We start from the raw sequence: 27,577 nt of genomic DNA, 5'->3' as shown, positions 1-27,577 counted from the left end.
ATGGCAGGGGTTGGACTGGGTGAGATTTGAGGGTCCCTTCCAACCCAAATTGTTCTATGATCTTATGATGATGTGGCGTCTGAGGAGCTGGAGACAGAACAGGTGACTGGGAGATGCTGCAGGGAGGTGGATGCAGCTCTGACTACAACTGTTTTACACTTACATCGAGAATGGCAATACAAGCATTGGGAATGAGAAAGACACTAATACCGTTTTCCCAGCGTGCTTATAAATACAGCAATTTCCTCGTTTTCTAACACAAAAATTGGAAATTCTTGGAGCTAGGGACTGTTTATTTCTTCATGTGTTTGTGTACATTGCACAGAAAGCTACGGTTCTTGCATCTTTGGGCACTACCTTAGTAAAAGACATAATAATAATTATTTTGTTAACAAGCTCATACTGAAACCAAGTAATTTTGCTTAATGTTTGTAGTGATACACTTAGTACTTCCTTAAGGGGTTTAATTATTTGTTCCTTGATGGTTTAGTTTGTTCTCTGAAGAAATCCCAAAGAGGCAGGATTTATTTCAAGGCCTGATAAACAGCTCTGAAATCCTGTGGTGTTTTCTACATATTTTCAGTGGAGAGAACATAATTTTATAGCCACTACTTGGATTTAATTCTTGCCCACTTAGAGGGCAGAACAGTTTTAGCGCTTTGAGATTATGAAACTCACTAGGTATAATCTTTCATACAGGATCTGGATCCTTTCTAAGAAAATTACATTTTATTCATTTGCTGTAGCTTACATTTTTCCATTTGAATTCAATATTCCACCTAAATTATCTGTATTATATAATTTACTATGGACATATAAAGCTAACTCCAAACCACACAGGATCCTTGAGTCAAATTACTAGACAACACCAGAATCTTTGATAATAGGATCCTGACCTTCATTCATTTTGAGACGAGTGAATTTAACATATTTTATCTCGTGTTTTATTAACACTGAGCAGTTTCTGGCATTGGTACAGATGGACACTATCTAGATTTAGAGACTAAGAAGTGCAGCCAAGGGACTTATAAGCCCACAGTGATGATGAAGACAGGGTGACTACACAGACTGCACTCCTGATATGGGAGGTTTTCATTTTCCTCAAGGCTTTCTTCCACCTCTCTTTATCTAATACTCACTTGCTTCCTGGCTATTCAAGTTATCTGAACAAAACACCAATGCGAAAACCACTTAATTTGGAGTTGTCTGTCTCTGTGTCCCTCATAACTGCAGTATTTCAATGCCTGTACCTTTCTGACTGCTGTTTTCTTCTTGTTTTGGCTGACATGCCTCTTGAGAAGCCGTAGCGACTTGTGAGCAGTTCCAGTGCAGCCCCCACAGCAAGTCTGGCTCGGGGCTGGTGGGCTACTGGCCACCCTGGCTGTGGGAAGCCACAAGTCAGCAAAGGTGGGTGAGGGGAACGTCAGCAAACTGCTGTGGGACACAGCCCAGTGGTCATCCCAGCTTTATCCTGTCATGCAGCAAAAGGATCATAGAATGTCCTGAGTTGGAAGGGCCCACAAGGATCATCAAGTCCAACTCCTGTCCCTGCACAGGACAGCGCTACAGTTCACACCATGTGTCTGAGGACGTTGTCCAGTCTCTTCTTGAACACTGTCAGGCTTGGAGCCATGACTATCCTTCTCTCTGGTGACCAGTGACAGAACCCAAGGGAATGGCAGGAAGATGTGCCAGGGGAGGTTCAGGTTGGACATGAGGAAAAGGTTCTTCACCCAGAGGGTGCTGGACACTGGAACAGGCTCCCCAGGGAGGTGTCACGGCCCCAAGCCTGACAGTGTTCAGGAAGAGACTGGACAACGTCCTCAGACACATGGTGTGAACTGTGGGGTTGTCCTGTGCAGGGACAGGAGTTGGACTCCATGATCCTTGTGGGTCCTTCCAACTCAGGCATTCTGTGATTCTGTGATTCTGCCTCCCTTACAGTTTCAGTGTCATGAACTGAGCACTTGAAAGTGAACCCACCTTTTTCAACTGTTGCGTGATACAAATTCCTCAGCCCTCCACAGATGTATGTGAAAAATAACTAATTCTCCTGGGATAAACTGTTTCTGTAGAGACGCTTAATATGGTCCTTCTGGGTTAACTTCACAGGTTTGCTACTTGGCCATTTTCTCCTCTTATGTAATCCGTGAACGTTTTTCCAGTGACATTTGTTAGACATGTGCTGGCAACTCTGATTTGAACAGATGTTCCTTATGCATTTCAGTTGTCACAGTTCAGTTCTGGGGGGATAAATCTCGCTGTGCCACAACCTCTTCTGCAGCCACATGCCACCACTTGGCAGCCTTGTCCGTAATCTCGGGAGATGAAAAAACAGAAGGGCATGTAAACAACTCCCTCTACTTTTTTTTTTCCTAGATCAGGTCAAGATAAAGATGGGGAAATGGGTCTGTGTGGGGAACAAAGCAAGGAGATAATTACATGGGCACACGGTCAGGTTTTATGACTGAAACAAAGGCTTTAATCTACTATTTGACTGACTCGTTTTCCTAGTTTTAAACACATTTATAATCTCTCCTTCCTTGCACTTTTCCCCTCTAATCCCTTCTTGCATAGTGCCTGTCTCAATGTCTTGTTTATTTACTGCGGGTAACCAGTAGTAATTTCTATGACTGCAGCGGACGTGTTTCGTAAATGAACTATCATTATTCTTTTAAACACTGAGGTTTATTCTAGAAAGTTGCTTTATGCTGTTTCATTGTATTGTGAGACAATGGCTCCTGTTTACAGTATGGTGTCTGTACTTTCAGATTACTCCGTTTCATGCTTCTTTGGTGCTGTTCATTGGCAAAGCCTCAGGTGCAGTTACTGATCCTGTTGCTGGCTTTTTTATTAGCAAAAGTAGATGGACAAAAATTGGCCGTCTCATGCCCTGGTAAGCATAAATGTGTACATATAGTTATATAAATAAATATGAATATTATGTGTTGTGATTGTATAGCCACCTCATTGAATTAGACTAATTTTCCGTTGCTTGTTTCCCAGACAACAGTGATTCATTCTACATATGCAACAGTTTTTAAAAAAGGTCATGTAATCTATTTCCTTTTAACTCGTTCACCCACGGAAACACAGAAGAGGTTTTCTACCACACAAAAAAATAAAGCCAAGACACGGCGTTTTTAACAAAACTGGAAGCTCAGATCTAAATCTTCCTTTATTCTGCGGTTGAATTTTCATCATTGTCTAGACTCCTTGAGTTTGGTTTCACTCCTCCAAAGTTGGAACTTATTTCTACTTGTGTCCTGGCGCCTTCACTTCTCACATCAACCTTCCAGGAGCTCTGCTAACTTTGATTCTCTCAGCCTTTTAATTTGGGAAAGCACATGTGCACACACGTGGGACAGATGTGACACCACGGTGTTGAAGGGCGCAGCAACCAGCGCTGCCCTGGCACTTTTACATTCTCTTTACAGCAGTCCTTCTGGTCCTGCTTCTCACACGTCCCTGTAATCAAAATACTTGATTAAAAAATCACTATGACTTTTATAATGGAACAAGACGCTGTAAGATTTTGATCGGCATGTCAAAAGGGACAGAGTGACGTTTCACTGTGACATACTCACCTCTTGTAAATGCTCCAGCTAGTGGACTTGTTCATGTGCTCTAAGGACACTTAGAAGAATGAATGTTACTCGTATAGGAAGGCGATGATTGACAGGTGTGAACAAGAAAATTGGAAAGGAGTAGTCTGTGTTAGGGGAACCCAAGCTCATCTGTGCCACAGGGCATTTATTTGTTGGGTTCTTAATATTTTGGAAGTCTGAGTAGTTTGCGAAATAGGTAGTCTTTCATCACTGCTCTATCTCGTGCATTATAAGGTTGTATTGTAAGATTTTTAATTACTTTATCCTGAGTAAATAAATTGAATTTTAATGGATAATAAGCCCAGTTTTTTTAGCTGGTGGTTCCCTTGCTGTTGTTTGGTTTTAGGGCTACAGAAACATGTCTGTGAGCATCTTATATCTGACAAAGAATAGAAGGCAAGTACATGCTGGAAGGTGGCTGAGATCAGCTGCTCTTGGCCCCAGCAGGAAAAGGGACTTGGGGTCAAAGTTAAACTTTTCGTCAAGAGCCCCACAGGGAAAGAGGATCTTGCTGCTCTTGCTCTTTTCAGGATTTGGTTTGTAGCCAGGTGAATGGAATGCTCTTCCAGCAAGCACTGAATTAACTAAGTAACAAAGTCATTAAAAAAGAAAATACTGACTTTTTATACAAGTGCCATTAGATGTATTCTGATGCCTTGGGTTTTTTTCAGTTCTCTGAAAAGACCGCAAATACATGTGTTTAGTGTTAGCGTTAAATCGATGTTAGAAAAACTTCCACCCTAGCACAAGCATGAACTTATCAGCCCTTTGCACTGTAAGCCAGTTACTGTACAACTTGCATTTCTTACAGGAAAAGTGCTTATCTAACCCAGCCTTTAACTTGCATTTGTCAGACAGCTGCTTTCTTTCCAGAAGGATTTTGTCTGTATTTTTGCTCATGGTAAATTTTCATGTGAATTTTGTTCCTCCATTTTGGAGGTCAGAACATACTTATGCAGAGCAAAAAATGGGTCTTCCGCTAGTTAAAAAATACTTCAGTATTTTGAAATTATTCTGACTTCTTAAGTATCTAGAGTGAAGCAATGGAATTGGCTCAGTCAGAAAAGCTTGCCAGAGAAGCAAGAACATTAGTAAAGAAGGTGAATGTTTGACTATAGCTTAATACTGTACTCAATATAATAAGCTATCAATCTCTATTGATCTATTTTATGTAAGGTGTTTAAAAAGTACAAGCAGAAATTCACTTCAAATACACAAACCTGGTCAAATATTTTGTCAGAGATAATAGTAGAATGTTAGATATTCAGCAACTTCAGCAAGGCTCTGAAAACTCAGAGACATTACTGAAAATGTGGATAGAGGAGGGAAAGAGGGAAGAATAATAAGAGGGTTATTGCTGAAAAGCTGCATGCAAAATTGACTATGAAAATATTTTACTAGGGTGAATCTGTCAGGACACCAGTCTGGAAGAGCTCATGCTTTTGGGAAGGAAAGTCAATTCCCTGAAATGTATTAGAATTTTATCCTTTGTGTTTTCCATTGCTGACCGGCTGTGGATGAACTGTGGCCTGGGGACCCAAGGGACAGAGAATACCAGAACCTGGCACTTTCCTTCAGTGCTCAGCTCCCGGTGACGCTGGCCATCCCAAAGAGCAGCGTGGGAAAGCCATTGTTTTACTAAACTATCTACCCACGTTACTCTTTTGTATTCCAGGTTTTTAGTTCGCGATTGCAAAATAATCAGCTGACCCCCAATGTCAATAGTACTGTTGTGAAGGGATTAATCTGTTTTCTCTTTTACGTGTTTGGATATTTTTTTGTTGGGATCTTGGTCATCTAATTGCATTGTTTAATGCCTGATTTACAGGAATAGAGGAGCGTTCTGATTGCTGCTGCCACTCAGACTTTTCAGAAATAATAACATCTGACTGCCCCTTCCATATCATGGAGTTTGACAAGTGTTGTCTGCCTGAAACAATTTTTAGAGTAATGTAATTAATTGCTGGTGAATAGCAATGTCTAAAATTTAGATTTATGTGGTTCTTTTTTTCTTTTTTTAATGGCACCTTCCTCACCACAAGATGATCCTTTTGTTTTTGAAGTGATGAGGAATTTTGCTGTTGAGTTGAGCGGAGCAAATTGTCGTATACCCAAGTAGACACAAACTGCAGGAAGGTTTGCAGTGGGCTGTCTATTATCTTTTATGCAGTTTTCAGCATTTTTAAGTGTATTAATGTATTTGCACTTGCTCGAAGTAGCAATGAAGAGGCCAAGTTGAGAGGAAAACTGAGGATGTTAAAATCAGAAGAGGGAATCCTTGGTAATAAGGAGTCTCATGTAAAAATTGCTCAAGTGTGTGAAGACATGTGGCAATAGATCTTAGTTCTCAGTGGCTCTTTCTAATAAAGGTGTAGCCTGAGACATGTACTAGGGAATGGCAATACAGGTATGTGTTACAGTGCATGTAAAGGGAAACTGAGTGTATTCTGAGTGAGATATTAACTGAAGTATAACTCTTTTCTTTCAGATTTGTTGTTTTTTGTCAATATTATGGAAATACTTGTATACATTTTATATTAATCTGTGTATTTAATGCATGTTAACATTAAATACTTAAAAACATGGCGTTATTGTAGTTAGAAACACTGCACATAAAATCAATTGCATTATATTGATTATAGGCAGGAAAAATTAATGTACTTTGCTATCATTATGTTGAGATTGTTGATGTGTCGACCTTCTTTGCAGGATGATGGCATGTACACCCTTCACAGTAGTGTCCTATTTTTTTATGTGGTACCTGCCTCCTTTTGTATCAGGAAGAGTTGCGTGGTACCTGACTTTCTACTGCCTTTTCCAAGCACTGACCACAGTAAGTAGATAAATAATGATGTTCTTAGCAGTAACCTGCTTGTTTTCTGTGTATGTTAATGCGTTCAGATTTAGTAAACTGAGATTTACCAAAACTTTACATTTTATTTCAGCTTCTAGTGTGTTCAAGGGATAGCCAGATGTTCTTTTATCAGACTCTCTGCTGGCTGATGGTTTCTGCCGATGCTTTCTCTGGCAAATGACCTTTTAATTTGGACATGTTACCTCCAACCACTTTCACTGGCAGTGTCCTAGATACTCAACTCATTCTTGTATAGATCCACAGAAACATTCGGATTTCTAATTCCGGTTACATAACTAACTTCTCAGAGCTTCTATTTTTAGGGGCAATTTGGGAGACCAAGTAGCTTTGTGGTTCTAGTTCTGGGTGTTTTGACTCAAGCTAGAAGACAATGAAAAGTCAGGGTACCAGTGCTGAAATAATAGTGGTAGTCGTCATTGTGATATTTATACTGGGGTAGAAGAGTTTGGGCACATTAACTTTTTAATACAGCCCAGAACTTGCAATATTTATGCAGAACCCATCATTTCAGTGGATCCCAAAGAACTTCTCAGGCACTTTCCATACTGTACGTGTAGGCTTGCGTCACCCCATTTTGCCTTATAGCTAATACCAAAGTGGAAAAAGGTATTTTCCATGCACAGCAGATTAGGACTAGAAATGAGACGGCTGCCTTGCAGTTTGGCAGGGTGTATCCTGGCTGCTGGAATTCCACTTCCATGTTTTGGAAAGCAGCTTCCAAATGTTCCAGCTTTACACAGGAATACAGAATTCCCAGGTCCAACACATCTGTAAACAGGAGAAAAGCCAAAGTCAAACAAGAAATACAAACATTTTAAATAGAAACATAGAATCATAGAACCCAAACTATTCACTAGCTCCTTTGTTTCCTCTGTGGAAAGACAGTCCAGAAGACATTCATAATGGCTTTCCTCTCTCTTTTGAAGGAAAAACACAGCTTTTCCATGATAGAGCTTTGAAAACATATACATTTCCCTTGTTTGGTGGAGGTGAACAGAAATGTATTTAGTACAAACAGAGTAGAATGCAGATCGTGAGACTTAATTGGCCTGGCTACAGACCTCTATGGTGATGGAAACACCACAAAGAACTTGATTGTTCGAGCAGGTCCATGTCCCACTTCCACAAGAGTCTATTGGTTTGGCCTGTGTGTTGTTGCAAGATTTTAGGAGTTATTTTTCTTTTGGTTCAACATGGTGAGGACAAGATCCCACTCACATCATCACCATCCAAAACATTAAGCTTTTAATATTCAATAGTTATTTTCAATGAAGTGCTACTGGGGACAAAGCCTCTTCTGTAGTAAAAGTGGGGTCCATTTACCCAGCATTGCAATAAATATTATCAGTGCATTTTTTCCACCACAATTTTACACCAAGGAATCAATTGGTAGTGCTGTAAAAACAATCAATCAACACTCCTCATCTATGTTTTTGTTTGGTGTGTTGACATAGCAATTGGGTGTTTCTGCCTATTCTTAACTCAAATTAAGGAGTGTGTGGCAAAATGGTGCAGAAGACAAGGTAGTTTTCACACTTATCTGCTGGAGTTACATAGTAAGACAGATATTTGAAACATTTGGGGGATTTATACAGTCTTCTGGCTTGAATAAAGCAGAAAATTGCATTATCTTCATTATGTCTTTGCTTCCTGTTAGTTAGTTTAAGCTAGGAACATGACAGTCTCCTAGTGCAAAGAAAACTAGATGCTTTATAGCCTGGCTGTGAAGGACGTTTTCCCAAGGAAGCTGAAGGAGCACAGCATTAATGTAAAGCCTGCTAGTAATTTATTATTTGTATTATGAAATATACTTTTTTTTTCTTTTTCTATGCTTTGCAAATCAGAAATATATGTCTTTGTGCTAAAAAGTATAATGTTCCAATAAAGTGAATTGCAAGGTCACATTAAATCATTTTTCCGGACACCAAGGGAACATAGCGTTTACTCTGACATTTCCTAAGTGATGTTCTTTCTTTGCATAGTTATTCCAAGTACCATATTCTGCTCTCACCATGTTTCTCAGCACAGACCAGAAGGAGAGAGATTCTGCAACAGCATACCGTGAGTGTGATCTGGGCTTTCTCATGTGGATTAGGACTGAGCTTTATTTAAAATCATTCTCTGTCTATAGGAAGTTCCTAATGGTTTGTGTCCCTAGACCCGACTTTTATATGAGAGTTTTAATATCTAATGAAAAATATTTTGTCTTGTTAATGCTTCTATTTTTCTAGCTAAATAGGAGACTTTGAGGTTTAATTGTCTCAAATTGTCTGATTAGCAATAAGCTCTTTTTGGTTTCTTGCTGGCCAGACGAAACAATGAAAATCACTCTTACTCAAGCCAGGGTAGGGAATAATTATTTCATTTAAAGGTGATTTGTAGGGGAAAAAACAGTGTGCTGATCTTCTTCAACATTCAATTAAGGAATGTCTGGAAGTAATTTTGAGTATTTTCCTTTTTTTTTTTTAGTTCAGATTTCTTTACATTTATGTTTCATGTTATAAACCTGTTTTCTCTGAAAAAATTTTCAGAACTCATAAAGCCAAGACAGTTAACCTCACAACAAAAGGAGAGTGATTTTGTGTGCATGTTCACACCAACTGAAATCTTTCTTTTATTTCATCTGTGTTTATTTAATTCTAACATATACCAGGTAGTTTAAAGACAGATCTGGCTGTAATATAACTAGCATTCTGACTGTATTAGTTAAAAGAATGATGGCTTCCAGGCCATATCTCTGGCTCTTCAACAATCAAAACCAGACAAAGTTTTTGCTTTGAAGCAAATTGATCAGACCAAAAAAGTGCAATGAAAATATTTTCAACATTTCCTGTACAGATCATAAATTGAATGTAGGAGCAGTTTCTTCACTCCTTCTTCAGTCTTCAGCTCTGTCCGCACTCCTCCTTTACCATGTAGCTGCTCTCCTTCATGGCCACCAGCATTAATCAAGGCAAAGAGAAGAGTCAAATATCATGTGAAAGGCTTTTCTATATCTTAACTTGTCCTTCAGTGTTGCTTTACAATAACTTGGAGGTTTTTTGTTGCATCTGTTTTCTCTTCCTGGCAAGCGCCCTTTTCCACCATTCCTTCTAACCCTGAACATACTTGCTCGAGTATGTTGAAAACTGGACCAAAGAAGCACATGGAAATGGCCAGAAGTGCTAACAAAATCCTGTCAGAAATTCTAGATACAGTACTCTCTGAGCGACCCAATTCCTTTCCGGCCACACGGAACAGTTGTAATTTGCTTTATCATCAACTATCTCAAGAGAAAGTCTGGGCTGGCAGTCATAGGACAGGACTAAACAGCAGGAGGTTCCAGTTCTGTTCTGTTCTTTGGCATTGACTGTATTCTGAGTCATCTGGCCTAAATTCTAACTAAATCCATGTACCTAGTGTTTTCTATTGTCTGGGTTTATGTCTTCAGAGGCTGTGATCCAACTAAATGTGCTTCCCTATCCGTTAATCCCATGCAAGGCTTCATAGGCATGTGAAATTTGTGCTCGTAAAAGCTGCTGAACTCCATGCCTGAGAGGTGTTACAGGTTTATAGTGTCATTTTATTGTTCAGAAAGGGTTTTACTTTGGAGTGTACAACTGTTCTCCTACGCCAAGTTAGGGTGGTGGTATGAACCATGGTTTTGACTTTTGATATGTTGGTATCTCTGTATACTTTGAAATCACATTTGTTTGGAGCCCAGTTTTCTTATAATGATTATGACTGTGATAGTCTCATCTTTTCCCCTTCTGTTTTTTTTTCTTTTTAATAAGTGTTTTACTGAAATACTCTTGCCTCTCTTTGGGTTTCATAGAGAATTCTTGTTGATAGACTTTCTTGGATGCAGTCAGTTGTTCAGGCATTTCTTCAACTCTTTAAAGGAAAACAGCTGTGTAGTATGAAGTGTGCTTTTTAAAAAAGGCTGGGATTAGAGGACCCATTACCCTCTACTGGAGACAAGCAGAACTGCTCATTGTAAATTTTGTCCTGCTCTTTACTGTGAATGCAAGCTAGAAATGCTGGATTCCAAAGTCACTTCAACATAAATCCTACTTACGTTTCTGGGCAAAATATAACCTACTTCAACGTATGATCTGCTTTCCGAGAGATCATCTTTCTCTGCTAATGTGTAAAGTAATACATTATAAATTCTGAGCACACAAGAACTTTGAAATATGCCTGTTCCTCAGCTCTTGCTACTTCTTAGAAAATAAGGTTTCATAATGGTTGTATTTTTGTTGCCTCTAATGATGCTTCTTGAGTTTTATTCTATGCAAGTGCTTGGCAAAATGCAGATGTAGAGCCCTAGATAAAGGTCATAAATGTGGAGGTGGTGTTTTGAAGGAAAGCTGTGACTCAGGTGCATTGTCTTTGCACCGAGTAGTCAACAGTTTGGAAGCTCTGCGAGGCCCAGCTGAGGCCAGTTGTTGTGCAAACACTTCAGATCAGGTTGAGGGTAGGATTTCCACCATCTGCCAGCATTGGTTTAAATTAATGTTACATGAAGCCTCAGTTTTTCCATTCAGAAGCATTCTTTGCTTGGGAACGTACTAGCAATGGTTTAAATGATCCAGGTCTCCTAGGGAGCCTCTTTTCCTTTCCTTACTTGATCTTCTGTAGCTGTCTGTGTGCATTGCTCTCTCGTTAGATGGAGAAATACTTCAGTTCCTTTACAGGAATACACAAAAAGTCGTGTCCAAGGTCACCTAGGAAGGCTGTCATAGAGCAGGGAACTTGAATAAACCTGAACCCAGGAGCTTTTGAAATGCCTGTCCTTTCCCAGGGAGAGTGTGACAACCACCAGCACACAAGCTGCTGTGGAAGCGGCTCTTCAGGAATCCCCCACAGTGCTTCTGAGAAACGAACATGGGACCCTGGAGCCACTGAGAGAGAATAAGTAGAAAGAAGCCTGACGTTTGGGTCAATTAGAAGAGCATTCCCTCATAAACAGGGAGCCTTGGTCCCTGTTCCTAATCTGTTAATGTATTAAGCCCTGTGTACCTTTATGCAAAATGCGTAAATTCTCTGGAGCTAGGACAGTAATTCAGTTTCTGTCACTGCCATGGGGATGCTGGGTATGGCCATATGACATGGAAACAGGAATGGTAGTCTTCAAATCCCTCAGGGTGCGAAGGCTCTAGAACCCAGATTACTCACCTCTCACCTGCAAGAAAGCTGTAGGAACTAGCTGCCTTGTTGGCTCATCTTGAATACATGAAGCATGATCTGGATGCCCATGTTAGATCTTCGCTTTCCCAAATGGAGACTTTGGTTGTTTTTTAGATGATCCACTGTTCTGATGGCACTTGGAGTGTTAGCGATCTGAATTGTTCTCTGATGCTGTGGTAGCCAGTTCTGCCTGACTGTGGCCTTAGGCAGTTAACAGCATCTGCTGTTTCCAAGGGCTTTGCAGCTGTATTATTTCCAACATAAACCTGAGATAAAGATTGTTTTATTTTACAGTTGGAGAACCTAGAGGTCCGATCAGATAAGTGGCTTGAAAAATGTTTCACAAGTTACTGTCAAGCTGCAAATGAAAGTCTGATGTCATGGTTCCTAGTCCTGCTTTGGAAAAAATGGCACTCAGCATTTAAACTGCTCTGGTCCTTCAGATGAAAGATTTCTCTGTTATCCTCTTGTGGCTCCAAATCTCCGCTGCATCCATCATGCAGCTTGTATAAAAGAGGCTCTTCCATGGAGACGTCTAAAAGCTGATGAGAAAATAGATGACAAAACTCTCTTTCCTTGAAACTGTTCTATTACTGACCTTCCAGTTCTGCTGTTCTTGGTATTGCTTTTGCTGCTTGTTCCCTGTAAAAGAAAATGGTTTTATGAGGTTTTTTTCTCAGTGAGACAAAAGAGCAAGCTTGCAGTGAGTGGAAGAATCAAGTTCTTATCCTCAGTGCACATTTGTGCTTCCTTCTTTAGGAATGACCATGGAAGTGCTTGGGACCTTGATTGGAGCTGCGCTTCAGGGGCAGATTGTGGCCAGTGCTCACGTCTCCCATCACTGCACTGTGAATCCCCCAGGAAACACAACCGACTCCTGGCATCACCCTCCCAGCTCTCCAGACCCCTCAGATCCCCTGTCTCATCAGGTAAGTGTCTGTGGGAGCACACTAAAACCTCTAAGGGAAAGGGGTGTGGGTATTTCTGTAACACCGTATCGCATCCAGACCGATGAGCACGAACACAACTTCCTGAAATCAGTAACACTGGAGCTGAGATGACAACCTTGTCTTTGCAACCCCTTCTCAGCATAACAGCAGAATTGCACTGAGTGGCTGTGCTGCAGATGCCAAACTGCAAAGTCACTAGGAGGTATATAGCAATCTTTTGTTTTCACTAGGGGCTGATTTACATTTTTAAATAGAAGTTTAGTAAGAAAAGCTTACTCCACCTTGCCAGAAATACTGTCTCCACTTCTGGGGTCCCCAGCACAAGACAGACATGGACATGTTACAGTGGGTCCAGAGGAGGCCACAGAAATGGTCAGAGGGCTGGAACAGCTCTGCTGGGAAGAACAGATAAGAGAATTGGGGTTGTCGAGCCTGGAGAAGAGAAGGCTCCAGGGAGGCCTTATTGTGGCCTTTCAATGTGTAAAAAGGACTTATAAGAAAGATGGAAAAATACTTTTTACCAAGGCCTGTAGTGACAGGACAAGGGGCAATGTTTTTACATTGAAAGAGAGTAGATTTAGACTAGATAAAGGGAATAATTTTTTTTACTGTGGGGGTGGTGAGACACTGTAACCAGTTGCCCAGAGAAATTGTGGCTGCCCCATCCCTGGAAGTGTTTAACGTCGGGTTGGATGAGTCTTTGAGCAGCCTGATCTAGTGAAAGATGTCCCTGCCCTTGGTAGGGGGATTGGAACCAGAGGAACTCTAAAGGTCTCATCCAACCCAAATAATTCTATAATTCTGTGAAAAAAATGGTGGCTCTAGCAGGATCTTTCAGCTCAGCAACACTGCTTTTCAAATTAGTTCTCACCAGGGATCTCCTGTAAAGATTAATGGCTGTTGTGCGAAGGAAACTGTAAGTCCCACTGGCAGTCTGTGTTCTTGTGAAGGTGCAAATTGCTGTTGAAAGTCAATGGTAGGTAACAGGCAATTAGTGGGAGCAGGGCTCAGGGTTTAGCGTGTGGAATGAACCTACAGATCCGTGCTTGTTCTGTTCATTTCCCACAGCAGAATTTTCCTGTAGTCCTGCACAAGTAATTTAATCTCTTCATGCTTCGGTTTGCTGGGTTTTGAGAAATGGAGAAGGTTTTATGTCTGGGACGAAATCCTAAAAGCTGGTCCAAACCTCAGTGAACACAATTTGATAGTCTTCCATTGTTTCCAGTGGTCTTGAAACAGGCCACGAAACAAAAAAATACCTTGTGTAGTGTTTTTAATATGTCACTTGTAAAATCAGCATTTTGTTGGTTCCATTTTACCAATTGCTCGATTCAGCCTTTCTTTTTCTATTTTCATCTGTTTCTATGTCAATGCAGGTACTAACTGATGCATAAAATTCCCCATCAAGAAGACTCCTTGACCTGAGTCTAATCTCAGGTGCTTGGTACAAATCAGGATATACGTATTCATGCTCTGCTTATTGTAGTCAAATAGCTCTTACTACCACTCTTCAGCAGCAATGAAATCACAAGCTAAAGGCATATTTTTATGCATGCTTCGAATTTACATACCCTGGCACCAACACTGGTAGCCCAGGAAGGGGACCAAGCCTTGCCTACCCGCAAAACCAGTCACTGTTCTCTGCCTCTGTGCTACCTGATCCGTGTTTTTTGGTACAACTCAGTGTAAAGCTTCTCAGAGAGCTGATTTGGGAAACGGCCTGGGGAGAGCTGAGCTGCTTCTGTAAATGGTCATGCCATTTTACAGCTGATTAAAGTGGTTTTTAAGCTGCTCGTTAGGTAACTTCTAGTGTATATTTTAACAAGACAAGAACATCATCCTGTTTTCCTTCTAGCTTCTAGGACAATGGCTTGATGTAGGAAACTGCTGTGCTGTTACAGCTCTGTGGATTGTCAAGAGGAGTATCTTGAAAAGTTGTGGAGCAAACTGAATTCCATTGCATAGCAGATTCCCCGTCGAATCTGCTTTATGCCATGATCAACAGCTTCTTCTTTCAAATCCCTTAAATGGCTTTAAAGGAAAAAAACAATAAATCTTGATTTATTTCCTTTCTTCCTAACCACACGTGCTTTCCTGTCCTTTTTGAGGTAGGAAGAAGATGGGGAAAAAAGCTTAACAATGAATCAATTGTCGAATAGGCTTTAATTTGAAAAAAGCAGTGAACATATATAGCCTAAAGTAGCCACAGTTTGTAGGTAGGAGTAATATGTTTCATTAAACTAGCTACTAAGCCTAGGAAACAGTGGAAAAGCTTTTAGACACACAAGCATTTTTCAGGTCTGAAGTAGTTGCAGTGTAACTGGAAAATTGTCTTTTTTTCCAACTATATGAGTTAATTTAATTAAAGATATTACCTTCTTCATGTCGCTTCCTTATTTACAAGCAGCCTTGTGTTCATTTTTTTGTGAGGATTTCCTGTTTATTGCTTTGGTCTTTGCTTTTTTCCTTCTTCCTCTGTTTTGTGCGTCACCTTCTCAGGTTTTGTAGATGAGTAGTAACCCATGGTTGAGAATGGTCTGGATTATGGTGTCCAACTGGTTTCCATGGATTCTGTTCACTCCTTTTTCTGTCCTGCCCTTTTTCACAGAATCACAGACTGGTTGGCATTGGAAGGGGCCTCTGGAGATCATCCAGTCCAACCCACCTGCTAAAGCAGGTTCACCTGGGGTAGCTCCCAAATATTCCTCAGGCTTGGGCAGACGCTATCATGTGAATGAGCTGCTCTGGCAACACACCTCACCCCCTGCTGCCATGTTTTGTGAGGACCAGGATTTTTTGCTGTTCAGATAATCTGCCGTCAGTTTGGTTGGATTATGGGAGAATGCACAGCCAGCGAGTCACGTGCAGGAGCTGCTTCCGTCACACGACGGGGCACTTGCCTTTTATTCACAATATGTGCCTGTACTGCATTATCAACAGGAGATGTTATATCTTGAATTTTGGTTGTATGGCTGATGGACATTAAGTTATAAATTGAGGCAAGGGTAGAGTCTGTGAATCTGAAGTACCTCCATCATTTAAAAAAAAATAATAGAAAAGGCCAAATCTTAATGGTTTCTTAGTGCCATTAAGGAGTGTGACCTGACCCTTTTTCTCATGAGGACTAACTCTTAGCTGCTCAAGAGCACACCTAGTTTAAAAGAAGTCCCAGTGAATGGCTGATATTATTTTGCTCATTATTAAAGAAAGGAAGTGGAAGAAATGGTTATTTCCAAGTTCTTCCAAAGCTGTTATTGTAAGCTTAGGGGTGGATCTTCCTACTAGAAACCAAGCACGGATATTGAAATAGTTCATAGACGGATAACAAGATTTGCTTAGGGTCGGAGAATCTTACTTGGCCTTCCATGAATATCCTTGCTAGTTTAAGCTCAAATTACACTTAACTACAACCTGTGAAAGAAAGCATTTAAATTCAATTGTTTCAAGCAAATTAACAAATAAAAAGACATGAAATATAAAATTCAGAAGAGAGTCTGGTTACTATCCTTTTATTTTCTTCTGGCTGGGCTGCCTTTGAGGCTGAAATTACCTAATTTAACTGAATTTAGGTATCTACAATACTGCCATCTGTAGTCTGTGCAAGCCATAACTGATAGTATCAAAGTACTCTGATATAAAATAAACAAACAAACCACACCAAGCCCTTACCCCAAATAAAGAATACTCCTGCATTCCTTTATTTCACCATGTATTCTCCTGAAATGTAAATATCTTAACAAAATCTGTTGTTTTGAAGATCATCTACACTTACATGGTTCATCTCTCAACCCTTGCATTTGTACAAAGTGACTTTATATTTGAGAGTACGTTCTTGTAATTGTAATTGTATTTACCAGTTGCTTCCTAGATTTATAATAATTCCATTTGCAACATATTACCGATAATTTGGAATTCAGTTCTCCTATCAAATAATCATTGTCATAAAACTCTGTAACTAGCACTGATTTTATATTTGATAACACAGTATAAAATAAATTATTACAGAATACTAAAGCAAAATATTTTTTTAAAGCTTTATTCAAGGGCCAGTGTAATCCCGATGAGAAACAATAAATGTGAGCTAATGTTCTGGGAGGCGTCCTTGGAGGCTTTGTTCCCCTGGCTATTGGGAAGCAAAGATTTCTGAATTTGCTTGAGTATTTCACTAAGTAACCATTAAAGCAAGCATGCAAACTAAGATATTCTCCAAAAATTGGCATTAAAGTGTGATCTCTAAAATTCATTGGAGCTTAAAGGAAGCTTTTTTATCATTATGTATAAATGCAGTAACTGTAGTAATTATGTTTACGTCAGTTCTGAGGGCTTTGCTACCCAGCATGAAGATATAGCTTGCAGTCTGTGTAGCTTGAGCAACTGAACTTACTATAAATCAGAATCACTTGGTGGATGCTGCCTGCTTTCAATAGATGACTCTATATATCTATAACTAGTCTCACTATAAGCAAATTTTTAAAACATTCTGGTCGCCAACACAGTAGCCCTTGTGTTCACAGCTGCTGCTTCTTTATTTTTTCTTTTTTTTGAGAAATACATACGTATGTGCCCTGCATTTATCCTAAAGTAGGTGTTGTTTATAAATGAACTGCAGCTGTCCTGTATCAAAAATAGCATGGTCAGCAGGACAAGGGCAGTGATCCTTCCCCTGTGCTCTGCATTGGGGAGGCCACACCTGGAGTATTGTGTTCAGTTCTGGGCCCCTCAGTTCAGGAAAGACATTGAAGTGCTGGAGCGGGTCCAGAGAAGAGCAACACGACTGGTGAAGGGACTTGAACACAAGCCCTATGGGGAGAGGCTGAGGGAGCTGGGGTTGTTTAGTCTGGAGAAGAGGAGGCTTAGAGGTGAGCTCAGCACTCTCTAGAACTACCTGAAGGGCAGTTCTAGCCAGGTGGGGATTGGTCTCTTCTCCCAGGCAGTCAGCAATAGGACAAGGGGGCATGGGCTTCAACTCTGCCAGGGGAAATTTAGGCTGGATATTAGAAAGAAATTCTTTATGGAGAGAGTGGTCAGGCATTGGAATGGCTGCCCAGGGAGGTGCTGGACTCACCGTCCCTGGAGGTTTTTAAATTGAGATTGGACATGGCACTTAGTGCCATGATCTAGTCAATGGACTGGAGTTGGACCAAGGGTTGGACTTGATGATCTCTGAGGTCTTTTCCAGCCCAGTTGATTGATTCTGTGATTCTGCAGAAGTGAACATTTTTCATAAAAGACAGTTGGCTGTCTTTTGACGGGCATTTCTTCATTTGCAGATGACTCACCAGAAAGAGACAGAAATTTTCATCATGTCTTGTCATTCTCCTGTCACAATTTCAAACACGTCTTTTTTCTTTCCAAAGGCAAAAGTTTATATGATTGCAGCAGGGGTCATAGGAGGTGTGTATCTTCTTGGAATCGTCATTCTTTTTCTTGGAGTAAAGGAAAAAGATGGTAAGATATATATAAGTATGCCTAGATTTAATCATAAATATTTTGCATTCATCTCTGAAAAAATATATTGTTATTTTATGTGTTCTGCTCCTCTTAGATCCTTATGCCTTAAATTCAGACAGAGCAATTCCTTTTTGTAAGGGACTTGGACTCACCATGAAGCACGGTCCATATGTGAAACTTACGGCTTCATTTCTTCTCATCTCGACAGCAGTTCAGGTAACTGCAGGCTCTCTGTGTCTGTGTGTTGGCCTCAGTCCTGTCCCAGCATGGGGAAGTCTGCGGCAGCTGAAATGCAAATAACCTTTGACTGGAGGTGCTGATAGAGGGGGAGGTGCCTTCCCCTACAAACCAGTAGGGAACCAGAGTCCCTTTTTGGTGCCTGGGGTCCTGTGCAGCTGGAGATGTTTTTTTCAAACAAAAAGCAAAACCAAAGTCCTGATCATTTAAAGATGGCTTTTTTTTTTCCCCCCCATAAAAGGTGAGGAACTAGTTCTAGTGACCCAGATTAGGTCATTATATGTTATCTATCTACAGTCTCCTGTGGTTTCAGTTGCTTAGAGAATGCTTTTTCCTCTTCTCTCTGTTCTTCTCTATAGTGTGTGCCGCTTCAAACCATTGCCCCTTTCCTTTGCATAGGTGACTGTTCTCAGATGACAGCTGAACTGGTTCTTATGGAGCCTTTCATGATGGAAGGCATTAGGTCAGAGTAAGAAGATGTTCAGAGGCAGGAGGTCTCACCTGTCTCAAAGCTAGATAGAGCTCATTTTCAAACGAGGACCTGCAGTCGAACGTGGCTCTCGCAAAAAGATGTATGTCCTCCCATAGAGAGAAGCTGCAGAAAAACTTCAAGCCACTTAGTAAGGAACCCTTACTCCTCATAGTCCAGCAGTGTCTTTGAAGCTCAATTTTTGAGCTACATTCAACTCAGTAAATACGTTATTTTAATGTGAACCTGTACACATCTGTTGAATTTGGTTCAATTTTGAAAAGCAAATAACATTCACTTTTTTGTCAACAGACTCTAAGACACATGAGCCATTGGTCAAGCAAATATCATGGCAGAGAGCAAGAATGGGTCATGTAAGGGAGCAGTGCTGTGTTCACCAGTAGTCCTGGTCAACTAGTTAGTTCCTTGGAAGGGCTGCTTAAAAGACTGTTTGCCAAAGGGGCACCAAAGTTTCCTGTTGGCCTGGAGTTGGGCACAGTTAGTAGCCTGTCCTTTACAGCACCTGTCAGTTCTTGCTGGAAGGTCCAAGGGTGAGAAACAGTAGCAGAAGCATTTCTGCTCACATCTGAGAGCTGTAGGCACTGTGAGCAGCAGCAGGGACAGGGAGAAGATGAAAGACAAAAGGTCCCTTATGGTCCTGCTCCTTCCAGCATCCATTCAGTCAGTAAGGATACAGCTGGTCGACGGCTACCTGCTGACAGCACCTGGAGAGGAAAAGATCTTCTGTCAGGCCGTATCACTTCATTTTTCCATTTGTACAAACTGAAGGGAAGGTGTGAGATGAGGCAGCAGCTGGAACCTGTATTGCTCCGGTTCAGGCAGCATGAGCAACCCTTGCTCTCGTGATTCAAGGAACAAACACTGACCTCGTGGAATTCAGTGAGTGAATTACTGGTGAGAAAAGGCACAGGCTGGTAAAAGTGCATTGGCCATAGTCCCAGAGCATGATATTCTACATCTAAGGTGAAGGCAGAGTAAACGGGGACACAAGCTGGGGAAGGCTTTGATGGCAGTGGAGAGGGGATGTAACTTTTATCCTAATTTGTATACAGATGATTTGTCGCTTATAATCTACAAGCACACAAGGGAGCAAGAATTGATCATCCTGCTGTGGCATAAGTATTAAATCCTCCTCTGTCATTCTGCTTCTGTTGGAGCTAGGCCTGAACCATATTCTGGTGTTCAGAACCCGCCTGGGTTCTGCAGAACCATGGTGGCAGTGGCTTCACCTGTTGTTGTAACACAGTGCAGCTCGATCCTCCCATCCAACAAGTACTCAGACTCACGGAGATATCTGACCCAAAGCTACACTCCTTAGCCAAGTTGTACACAAAACCAGTGGTTAGCTGCTCTACTACAAGGAGTTGGCATGAGTGTAGCTGCAACTGAATAGTAACTTGTTTCAAGGTCAGAGCTTCTGGGGAAAGATTTACAACATTGCTATGGAAAAGGAAGGGCGATTTCTTGCAGCAATCTGCAGCTGTAGCTGTGACAACGACACAAGGCAATTGCAACACAGGGAGTAAAGCCTTTAGACAGAATCCTCTCTTAAGGCAGTTCCTGTTTTGGTTGGTTTTATCCTGTATTAGATGTGTGGTTTACCTCTCGCTTGCCCCAATATCATTGGCATGTTACTCCAGTGAGAGCAGGAGAGTTATTGCTCCTTTAAATTGCTGTAAAAGGGAAGAATCAGACTCCCAAACGCTACATTTAACAAATCAGTAACTAACTATGTTTGGCTAGCATGGAGTGTGACGTCATTTACGTCTCATTTATTTTTCCTTTCTTTTTTTGGTGGTCACCGAATGTCTTCAATTCAACAGCTGGAGCAGAGCAACTTTGTCCTTTTCTGCACTCACGCTGCTGATCTTCGCAATCACTTCCAGTATTTGGTGGTGACCATCTTGGTGAGTTGCGCTTCTCTCCCATGTTTTCATCTGATAGCTGGTTCTCACTGGTTTTTGGCACAAAATAACAGAAGGCAAAAAGACTTCTGTGTCTAGACAGAGTTGTCAAAAAGCTATGCCATCTTTTGCATTGCCTGTTTGAAATAAAGCTGTTGTTCCTTACTATACTTCTAAAAAATTAATGCTTTGGAGCTTTTAATTAATTCCTTGCTGTTTTTACCTTTGAGTCACTTTCTGCTTCTATAAAGGGCAAAAGCTGCTGCCAGAAAGGAGGTCAAGAGTTTTAGCTCCTTTTTCCCTTTCCCCAGTCTGGTATGCTGAAAATTAAACAATTTTAATTTGTGTATTCATACACATGAGCCTTCTGGGCTAGGCAGCTTGCAAGGATAAATATTTAAAATATCCAGAGATATGAAGATTCCTCTCTAGAGCAAATGGCAGTGTGATAAAAGGATTCTTTTACAGAACATTTTTTCTTGACATGCAGAGGTAGAATTCTGCTCCCTTAGGTGATACTTATGACTCAGTTACACACTGCTCCTGTACTGCAGGATTTACTTTATGATTACAAGTAGTATTAGTTGAAAACTGTCGTTTTCGTCCTTTTGACCAAAGTTCTTTTAACACAAGTAGAACATTTAATGTGGCGTAATTACTGGGATGTGCATGTACTGCAGTTTTGAAATATATTGTAGAGAATTTGTCTACCGTACCCCATGCTGCAGCAGTCATTTTCAGGGCAGCTGTTGCATGTTTCTGACCCATTTGGCACAGACACTTTATGGAACCATCTTAGGAGAACTTCATTTCCACTTCTCGGGTCCCAGCCTCCCACCGTTCCTATCCCTTTTTGATTCTTCCTTTCCCACATTATAAAACAGAACTTTTCCAATTATTAAAACCAAAACGTTGGAGAGCAAGGTATTACTGTTGTGTATCTGTCATGGTTTAACCCTGGCCAACAACTGAGTACCACACAGCTACTCACTCCCTCCCTCCCTGCCACCTTCCAGTGACCTGGGGGGGAGAATGGAAAAAGAAGTCAAACTCTTGGGTTGAGATGAAGACAGTTTAGTAGGACAGCAAAGGAAGAGGACAGAAAGAGATAAAAGAATATACAAAATGAATTATGTACAATGCTTGCCACCCGGTCATTGATATTCAACCCCCTGGTGACAGATACTCAGCCCATCCGCAAGCACCGTTTTCTCTGGCAAGTTTCTTCAAAAATATATGCTGAACATGACATCATATTGTATGGAATACGCCTTCAGCCACTTTGGGTCAGCTGTCCTGGCTGTGTCCCCTCCCAGCTTCCTGAGTGCCTGGTATGGCATGAGAAGCTGCAAAGTCCTTGGCTACTTAGCAACAACTACAACGTCAGTGTATTATCATCATTATTCTGCCTCTAAATCCAAAGCACAGCTCTATACCACCTACTAGGAAGAAAATTAGCTCTATCCCAGCCAAAACCAGGACAATATCTTAAAGCTCTGCAAGTAATGGACACCAAGAAGGGAGGCAAGAGACAGTAAAGTCAGTAAATAGTGCAATATAATTGTAACAATGAGATGACATTTGAATTTAGGTCGATTGTAAGGCTGACATTAGCAGTAATACTTCAGTGCAATGGTACTGGAGTTGTTGCTGCTGTCAGGTGAATATTACAGTACAGAAAATAGTAATGTTGACTGTAAGCAACTACTTCTCTTAGAATATGTTCCTAAGAATAAACATGTAGAATGGGTTACGTACTCTGAGTGTATCTTAAGATAAGTGTATTTTATGCTTCAGCTTTCTTCCTGTATGATGTGGTAGAGCTTGATTCACGTAACGTTTGTCAAGTTCAGATAATGAGACAAAAGGCATTAGCACATATTACGACTGTTTGAAATATGTTTAAACTTTAATGACTGTATCACATATAGCTTTAACTGCTGTGGGTTACATTAGGAAAAGGAAATTTTAAGATGCTGCCTTCTGATATTTGACTGTGGAAAACCGTCTCATGGATAGATTTTGTTTGTAATATGTAACAGTGAATTTAAAAAAAAATCACTCAAAGGATGAGGAGAAACAGGAATCTGTGAGTTCACCTTCCTTTCAGACTGTAATGTACTAGACAAAACAACATCTGTGAGCTCTACAGCTGTAGAAAACAGTGGCAGTAAGATACAGATGCGTTTTTTGTCAATTGTAGGTATCGGCAGCTGTGAGCATTCCCTTCTGGCAGAAGTTTCTGCAGCGATTTGGCAAGAAGTGTGCAGCATGTGGGATTTCGGTAAGCAAATCCTTTGAGAAAAAGATCTGTGCTCACTTCATTTGACAACTGGAGCTGCTTCGGGAGCTCTTTCAAGTGCTTATAACCTCAAGCTACATCAAATTTTCTCAGTTTCAGAGTTTTAAATCGCTATACCGAATTTCAGAGAGATTCCAAGTTTCCAAGAGAAACTTCTGAGAAATGGATTGATACTGAAGGGAGGTCCCAGTTTATTTAAGAATCTGCACCAGCTCTGAATTTGTCATCTCTCAGACGTGAACCCCAATGAGATTTTATAAATTCAGGTCCATTTTGCCTCAGATTGACAAGTTATCTGCTGTACAAGGCTTGTTTTGTCTTTGTGCTGAGTTGAACACATCTGTGATTCGGCCACGGAGGAGGAAGCAGGAGTCTGTCATTCATCCTTCTCTGGAAACATAAAAAGGCAGAGGTGCCCACATCCCTCTGAACAGACAGTTATTAGTGAAGTAAAGAAACAGGTGACCTACCTGAGAAAAGAAGCCTAGTTTAACTTTGACACAGCTCTGCAAAGCCAGCTCAGCAAGCCTGCCCTCATCGCTGATGGATTATTTTAAGTCCTTCACTTAATGCAGACAGCAGCAATTTTCTGTCATCATCCTCAGTGAGTCATTGTACAGGACTGTTCCTCCCTATTTTTCCCCTGTTTACCTTCAATTACTTATGAAAGAGGAAAGAAAAATTGTCTGTCTTGTGCACAACAAAGCATGAGGACTTGGAAAATGCAGCCTGAAGCTATATGTCAAAATCCAAACAAAGCTGAAAGGTTTAGATCTGGTGAAAATTGTTGAATATAATTGAACAGTTATAATTTTTGGAATTAAAATCTGTGTGTTGGAATGACTTCCAAAGAATGAGAACTTTAAAACCCAAGTTCCAAATATGCTTTTTACCACTTGAGCAAAGGGAATTGCCAAAAGCAGTATTGGACCATTGACTGGACCAGGGAATGCAGATTTTCTCCTCAGGAAATCTCCTCCTCTGTCTACGTGGCTAAGAAAACTGCTTTCTTCAACCAGCTTGGCTCTATAAATTTAGTTTAACATGACTGGGAAGCCTGTCAGCACCTCTGTAAACATGGTTTAACTTAATTTTACAGTTGAGTTGCTTGACTGTGTTATGGTCTAAGTGGGGGCTGGATTGAAAAAAAAGCCACCTCTCTATTTTACCTTGTAGACATTTCTCAAGGGACTCAGCGTGCACTCAGTGATGGATTTTGTGTCTGGCAGTGCCTCACAGGGGCTGGCTATGCTACCACCTTGTGTGATCTGTACAGCTAATCTGTTCTCTCGCACTGTGAAATGAAATCACATCATTCAGGGTTCCTGTGTTTGTCACTGGGGAATGTTCTTCTGGAATGGAAAGAGGCAGGGGAGAAAACGAGGTTTTTTTCCAAAACCTTACTCAGGTTCAGGGTGAAGATGTCATTTGAAATTCAGCTTCCTGAAAGTAAATAAAAAGTCATGCTGCTCCAGGCTAATTTTTGCTGTTGAAGTGGTTCTACGTCAGAGACCCCTGAAAGAATATAGAAGGCAGCACAGGCAGATAGGCAACAAGAATCTTGGCTTCCTTCCACTGATATTGCTCCTTTTTTACTCATTCCACCACAAGAGACGATCAACAGTCTAAGTACTGATGACGTATCTAAGCTTCCTAGAAGTTTATTGCTTAGACTTTCTGGAAGTATGGGGTCATACCCAAGCAGGATCCTTGAGAGTGTTCTTCCCATGATCAGGTTGCTGCACAGGCTAGAAATTATTATATTTACCTCTGTTTCCATGTGCTACATTCATTTGTATTGTCTGCTCTGCCCTCACAGGGCAAACACCAAATTTACAATCGGTAAATCTCTCAGCTGGTGACTGAAGATGAAGTTGTCATGAGAAGTTTTGAGAATTGTGGCATCTTGCTGATTCATGGTTTTGGCAAGGTGTCTAAAAGGGGAAGATCGCTTTCACTCACAACCCTAACTTCCATCTTGGCCAATAATTCCTTTTGCCTGCGGGTTTTGGAGGATTTAGTATAAAAAAAATTAAAAATAATCAAAAAATGCCCTTAATCTTTTCAACTCCCCACACATACACGGTTTTTGTCTGTTTTCAGCACTGAGCATCACGGAGACATGTCCTTGGATGAATCCTGGCTATGCAGCCGCTTTTCCACCCTCCTATCCCCATTTCCACTCACACTCTGGCTGCACCTTTTCCTAATTTGTCCTTCAGAAGGTGCTTTTGCACAGGCCGGTACCACCTGCAGCATCCCAGCAGGGTCACCTTCCACGGTGCTGTCAGGGAATGGATGGAAGACACGCGATAACTGCAGGATATGGTTTATGTCTCGAAGGAGAGCAGCCCTGTGACTAGGGAGCAGGGTGCCAATAACAGAATATTTGCTTTATAAGAAGAAAAGGAGATGCATTAGCTGTTTATTGCAGCAGGAACGCTGCCCCCGTGATTGCACCACCATTGCGTGAGTGAGACTTCAGGGCGTCGAAGCCTCAGTCCTGCGGGTTGTGCTTCTCTTTCAGTAGAAAATTACATTTACAATGATTATTATTATCGATCGAGGATTTTGTTTGAGTGCTTTGGTTTCTGAGTGAGTGCCCCATGTGGAGCATGAGGCAGTCATAAAATTGCTCATAGGCAACATAAAATCTTGTATTGCTGGAGTGCTCTCTTGTGGTGAAATAACGATTTTGCCACCACATTGGGCTAATGCAAGGATTATCTATCTGTGCTGGGGACTTGCAGTCAGGAAAGGTTATTTTCTGCCTCCTTAGGTTAGGAGCAAGTGCTTTAGATGGGAAACGCATTTAAAGCGTAAACATAATGGATTAGACTCCAGGGCTCCCAGAATCACTTATCATACAGAACTGTAAATAGCAGTGCTTAGGGGAATCACTCTCTGTGAAAGCTCTTCTCATACCCTCAACTCCCAGGCTGCAAGTACAGAGGATTGAAACACTTAATGTTAAACTAATCCCCCATCATTAAAATGCCCTGTAGATAAGCCCCTGATTCTGGATTCTACATGTGCTGTGCCCATGGTTCACAGGCGTGGGAGACGGAGCATGTGATGGGTAGGGGACAGCTGGGCTGTGTGCATCCAATCGGCATTTAAAATAGGGGATTTTCAGTCCCGTAAGCCCATTGCCTTAAGTTGAAGTTGGGGGAATCTGGTGGGTTTAGGTACTGCCAGAAAACAAATCCTGAGCATCCCAAATTAGTTTGGTTTTGAGGGTAGACTTAGTGACTCGTGCAATGTCATGGGTGTATCTGTCTATGTGGGGCGGGAGTAAACCACACTGCTCTCCTCGTTTTAGTTATTGCTGAGTACCTAGATTGCTTTAAAGCAGCAATTGGAAATGAAGGTGTAAGCAAACTCTTCTTCAAAACTCAAGATGATGTGTGACATGGGATATTTGCAATTCAAAATGACCATTGAACCCTCACCCCTCCCCTTGAAATGCAGTGTGATGATGTTTCAAGGCTTTGTTTCTAATAGTAAGTTAAATAGTTCGCTGGCCTAGAACAGAAACAGGTGTTTGGTCATCTCTTACTAAATTGGCAGAAAAATCTTAGCACAAGCTGATTATCAGTCTCTCAGGAAATACCTGGGCACAGTTTGGGATCTAGCCCACCTAAGGGCTCTTCACAAAATGTATTTATGTGGCCACACTTCTTTTGGAGACTGTGAATGTTTAGGAGTATGGATGTGGCCAGGGTCTGCCAGCCGGCCTCATGACTGATAAATAGGCTCCTGGGACTGTTTAATTTACCAGTGCAGTCATAGCCCTAATACCGCTCACGGAGAAAGCACTGCCGTGGCTTGTCCCACTTTTCTCTGATTCGTCCATGATAGGTGTGTTGGTTTTGGCTGGAATACAATTAATTTTTTCCCTAGAAGCTGGTATAGGACTGTGGTTTGGATTTCTGCTGAAAACAGTGTTGATAAAACAGGGATGTTTTAGTTATCGCTGAGCAGCACTTACACAGATTCAAGGCCTTTTCTGCTCCTCACCCCACTCCACCAGTGAGCAGGCTGGGGGTGCACAAGAAGCTGGGAGGGGACACAGCTGGGACAGCTGGCCTCAAGTGACCAAAGGGACATTCCATACCATATGATGTCATGCTCAGCATATAAAGCTAGAGGAAGAAGGAGGAGTGGGGGGGATGTTTGGAGTGATGGAATTTGTCTTCCCAAGTAACCATTACATGTGATATAGCCCGGCTGTCCTGGAGATGGCTGAACATTCATCTGTCCATGGGAAGTAGTGAATGAATTCCTTGTTTTGCTTTGCTTGTATGCATGGGTTTTGCTTTAGTTTTTAAACTGTCTCTAACTCAACGCATGACTTTTCTCACTTTTACCCTTCCAGTTCTCTCCCCCATCCCACCGGGGGAGAGTGAGAGAGTGGCTGTATGAGGCTTAGTTGCTAGCTGGGATTAAACCATGACAATAAATAAATACAGATGGGCTCAGGGCTCTTTGGAAATGCCGTTTCATCAAAATACTGAAGTGTTAGGCATTGCTGTGTGTAAATTGTTTCATAACATAATCTTATATTTTGAAGGGAACAATCTGTATACTG

General features: G+C 41.2%; 1 protein-coding gene across 2 annotated transcripts in view; it reads left to right on the top strand.

Moving 5' to 3' along the window:
- Positions 1 to 27,577, top strand: part of MFSD2B (MFSD2 lysolipid transporter B, sphingolipid) — a 46,466-nt gene that overhangs the window by 8,334 nt on the left and 10,555 nt on the right. Inside the window, exons 3-10 of one of the 2 annotated variants that reach the window (XM_005510116.3) lie at positions 2,772 to 2,896; positions 6,318 to 6,441; positions 8,466 to 8,544; positions 12,412 to 12,581; positions 17,960 to 18,050; positions 18,148 to 18,269; positions 20,604 to 20,687; positions 22,888 to 22,968. In XM_005510116.3, coding sequence (XP_005510173.3) covers positions 2,772 to 2,896; positions 6,318 to 6,441; positions 8,466 to 8,544; positions 12,412 to 12,581; positions 17,960 to 18,050; positions 18,148 to 18,269; positions 20,604 to 20,687; positions 22,888 to 22,968 — 876 coding nt within the window. The remainder of the gene's footprint in view (positions 1 to 2,771; positions 2,897 to 6,317; positions 6,442 to 8,465; positions 8,545 to 12,411; positions 12,582 to 17,959; positions 18,051 to 18,147; positions 18,270 to 20,603; positions 20,688 to 22,887; positions 22,969 to 27,577) is intronic. The other variant, XM_065055778.1, reaches the window with a different exon arrangement.

Source organism: Columba livia, chromosome 3 (genome assembly GCF_036013475.1).
Source record: "Columba livia isolate bColLiv1 breed racing homer chromosome 3, bColLiv1.pat.W.v2, whole genome shotgun sequence".
Lineage (NCBI taxonomy): Eukaryota > Metazoa > Chordata > Aves > Columbiformes > Columbidae > Columba > Columba livia.
The sequence above is the reverse complement of the archived record's forward strand: the minus strand, read 5'-3'. Positions and strand labels throughout refer to the sequence as shown.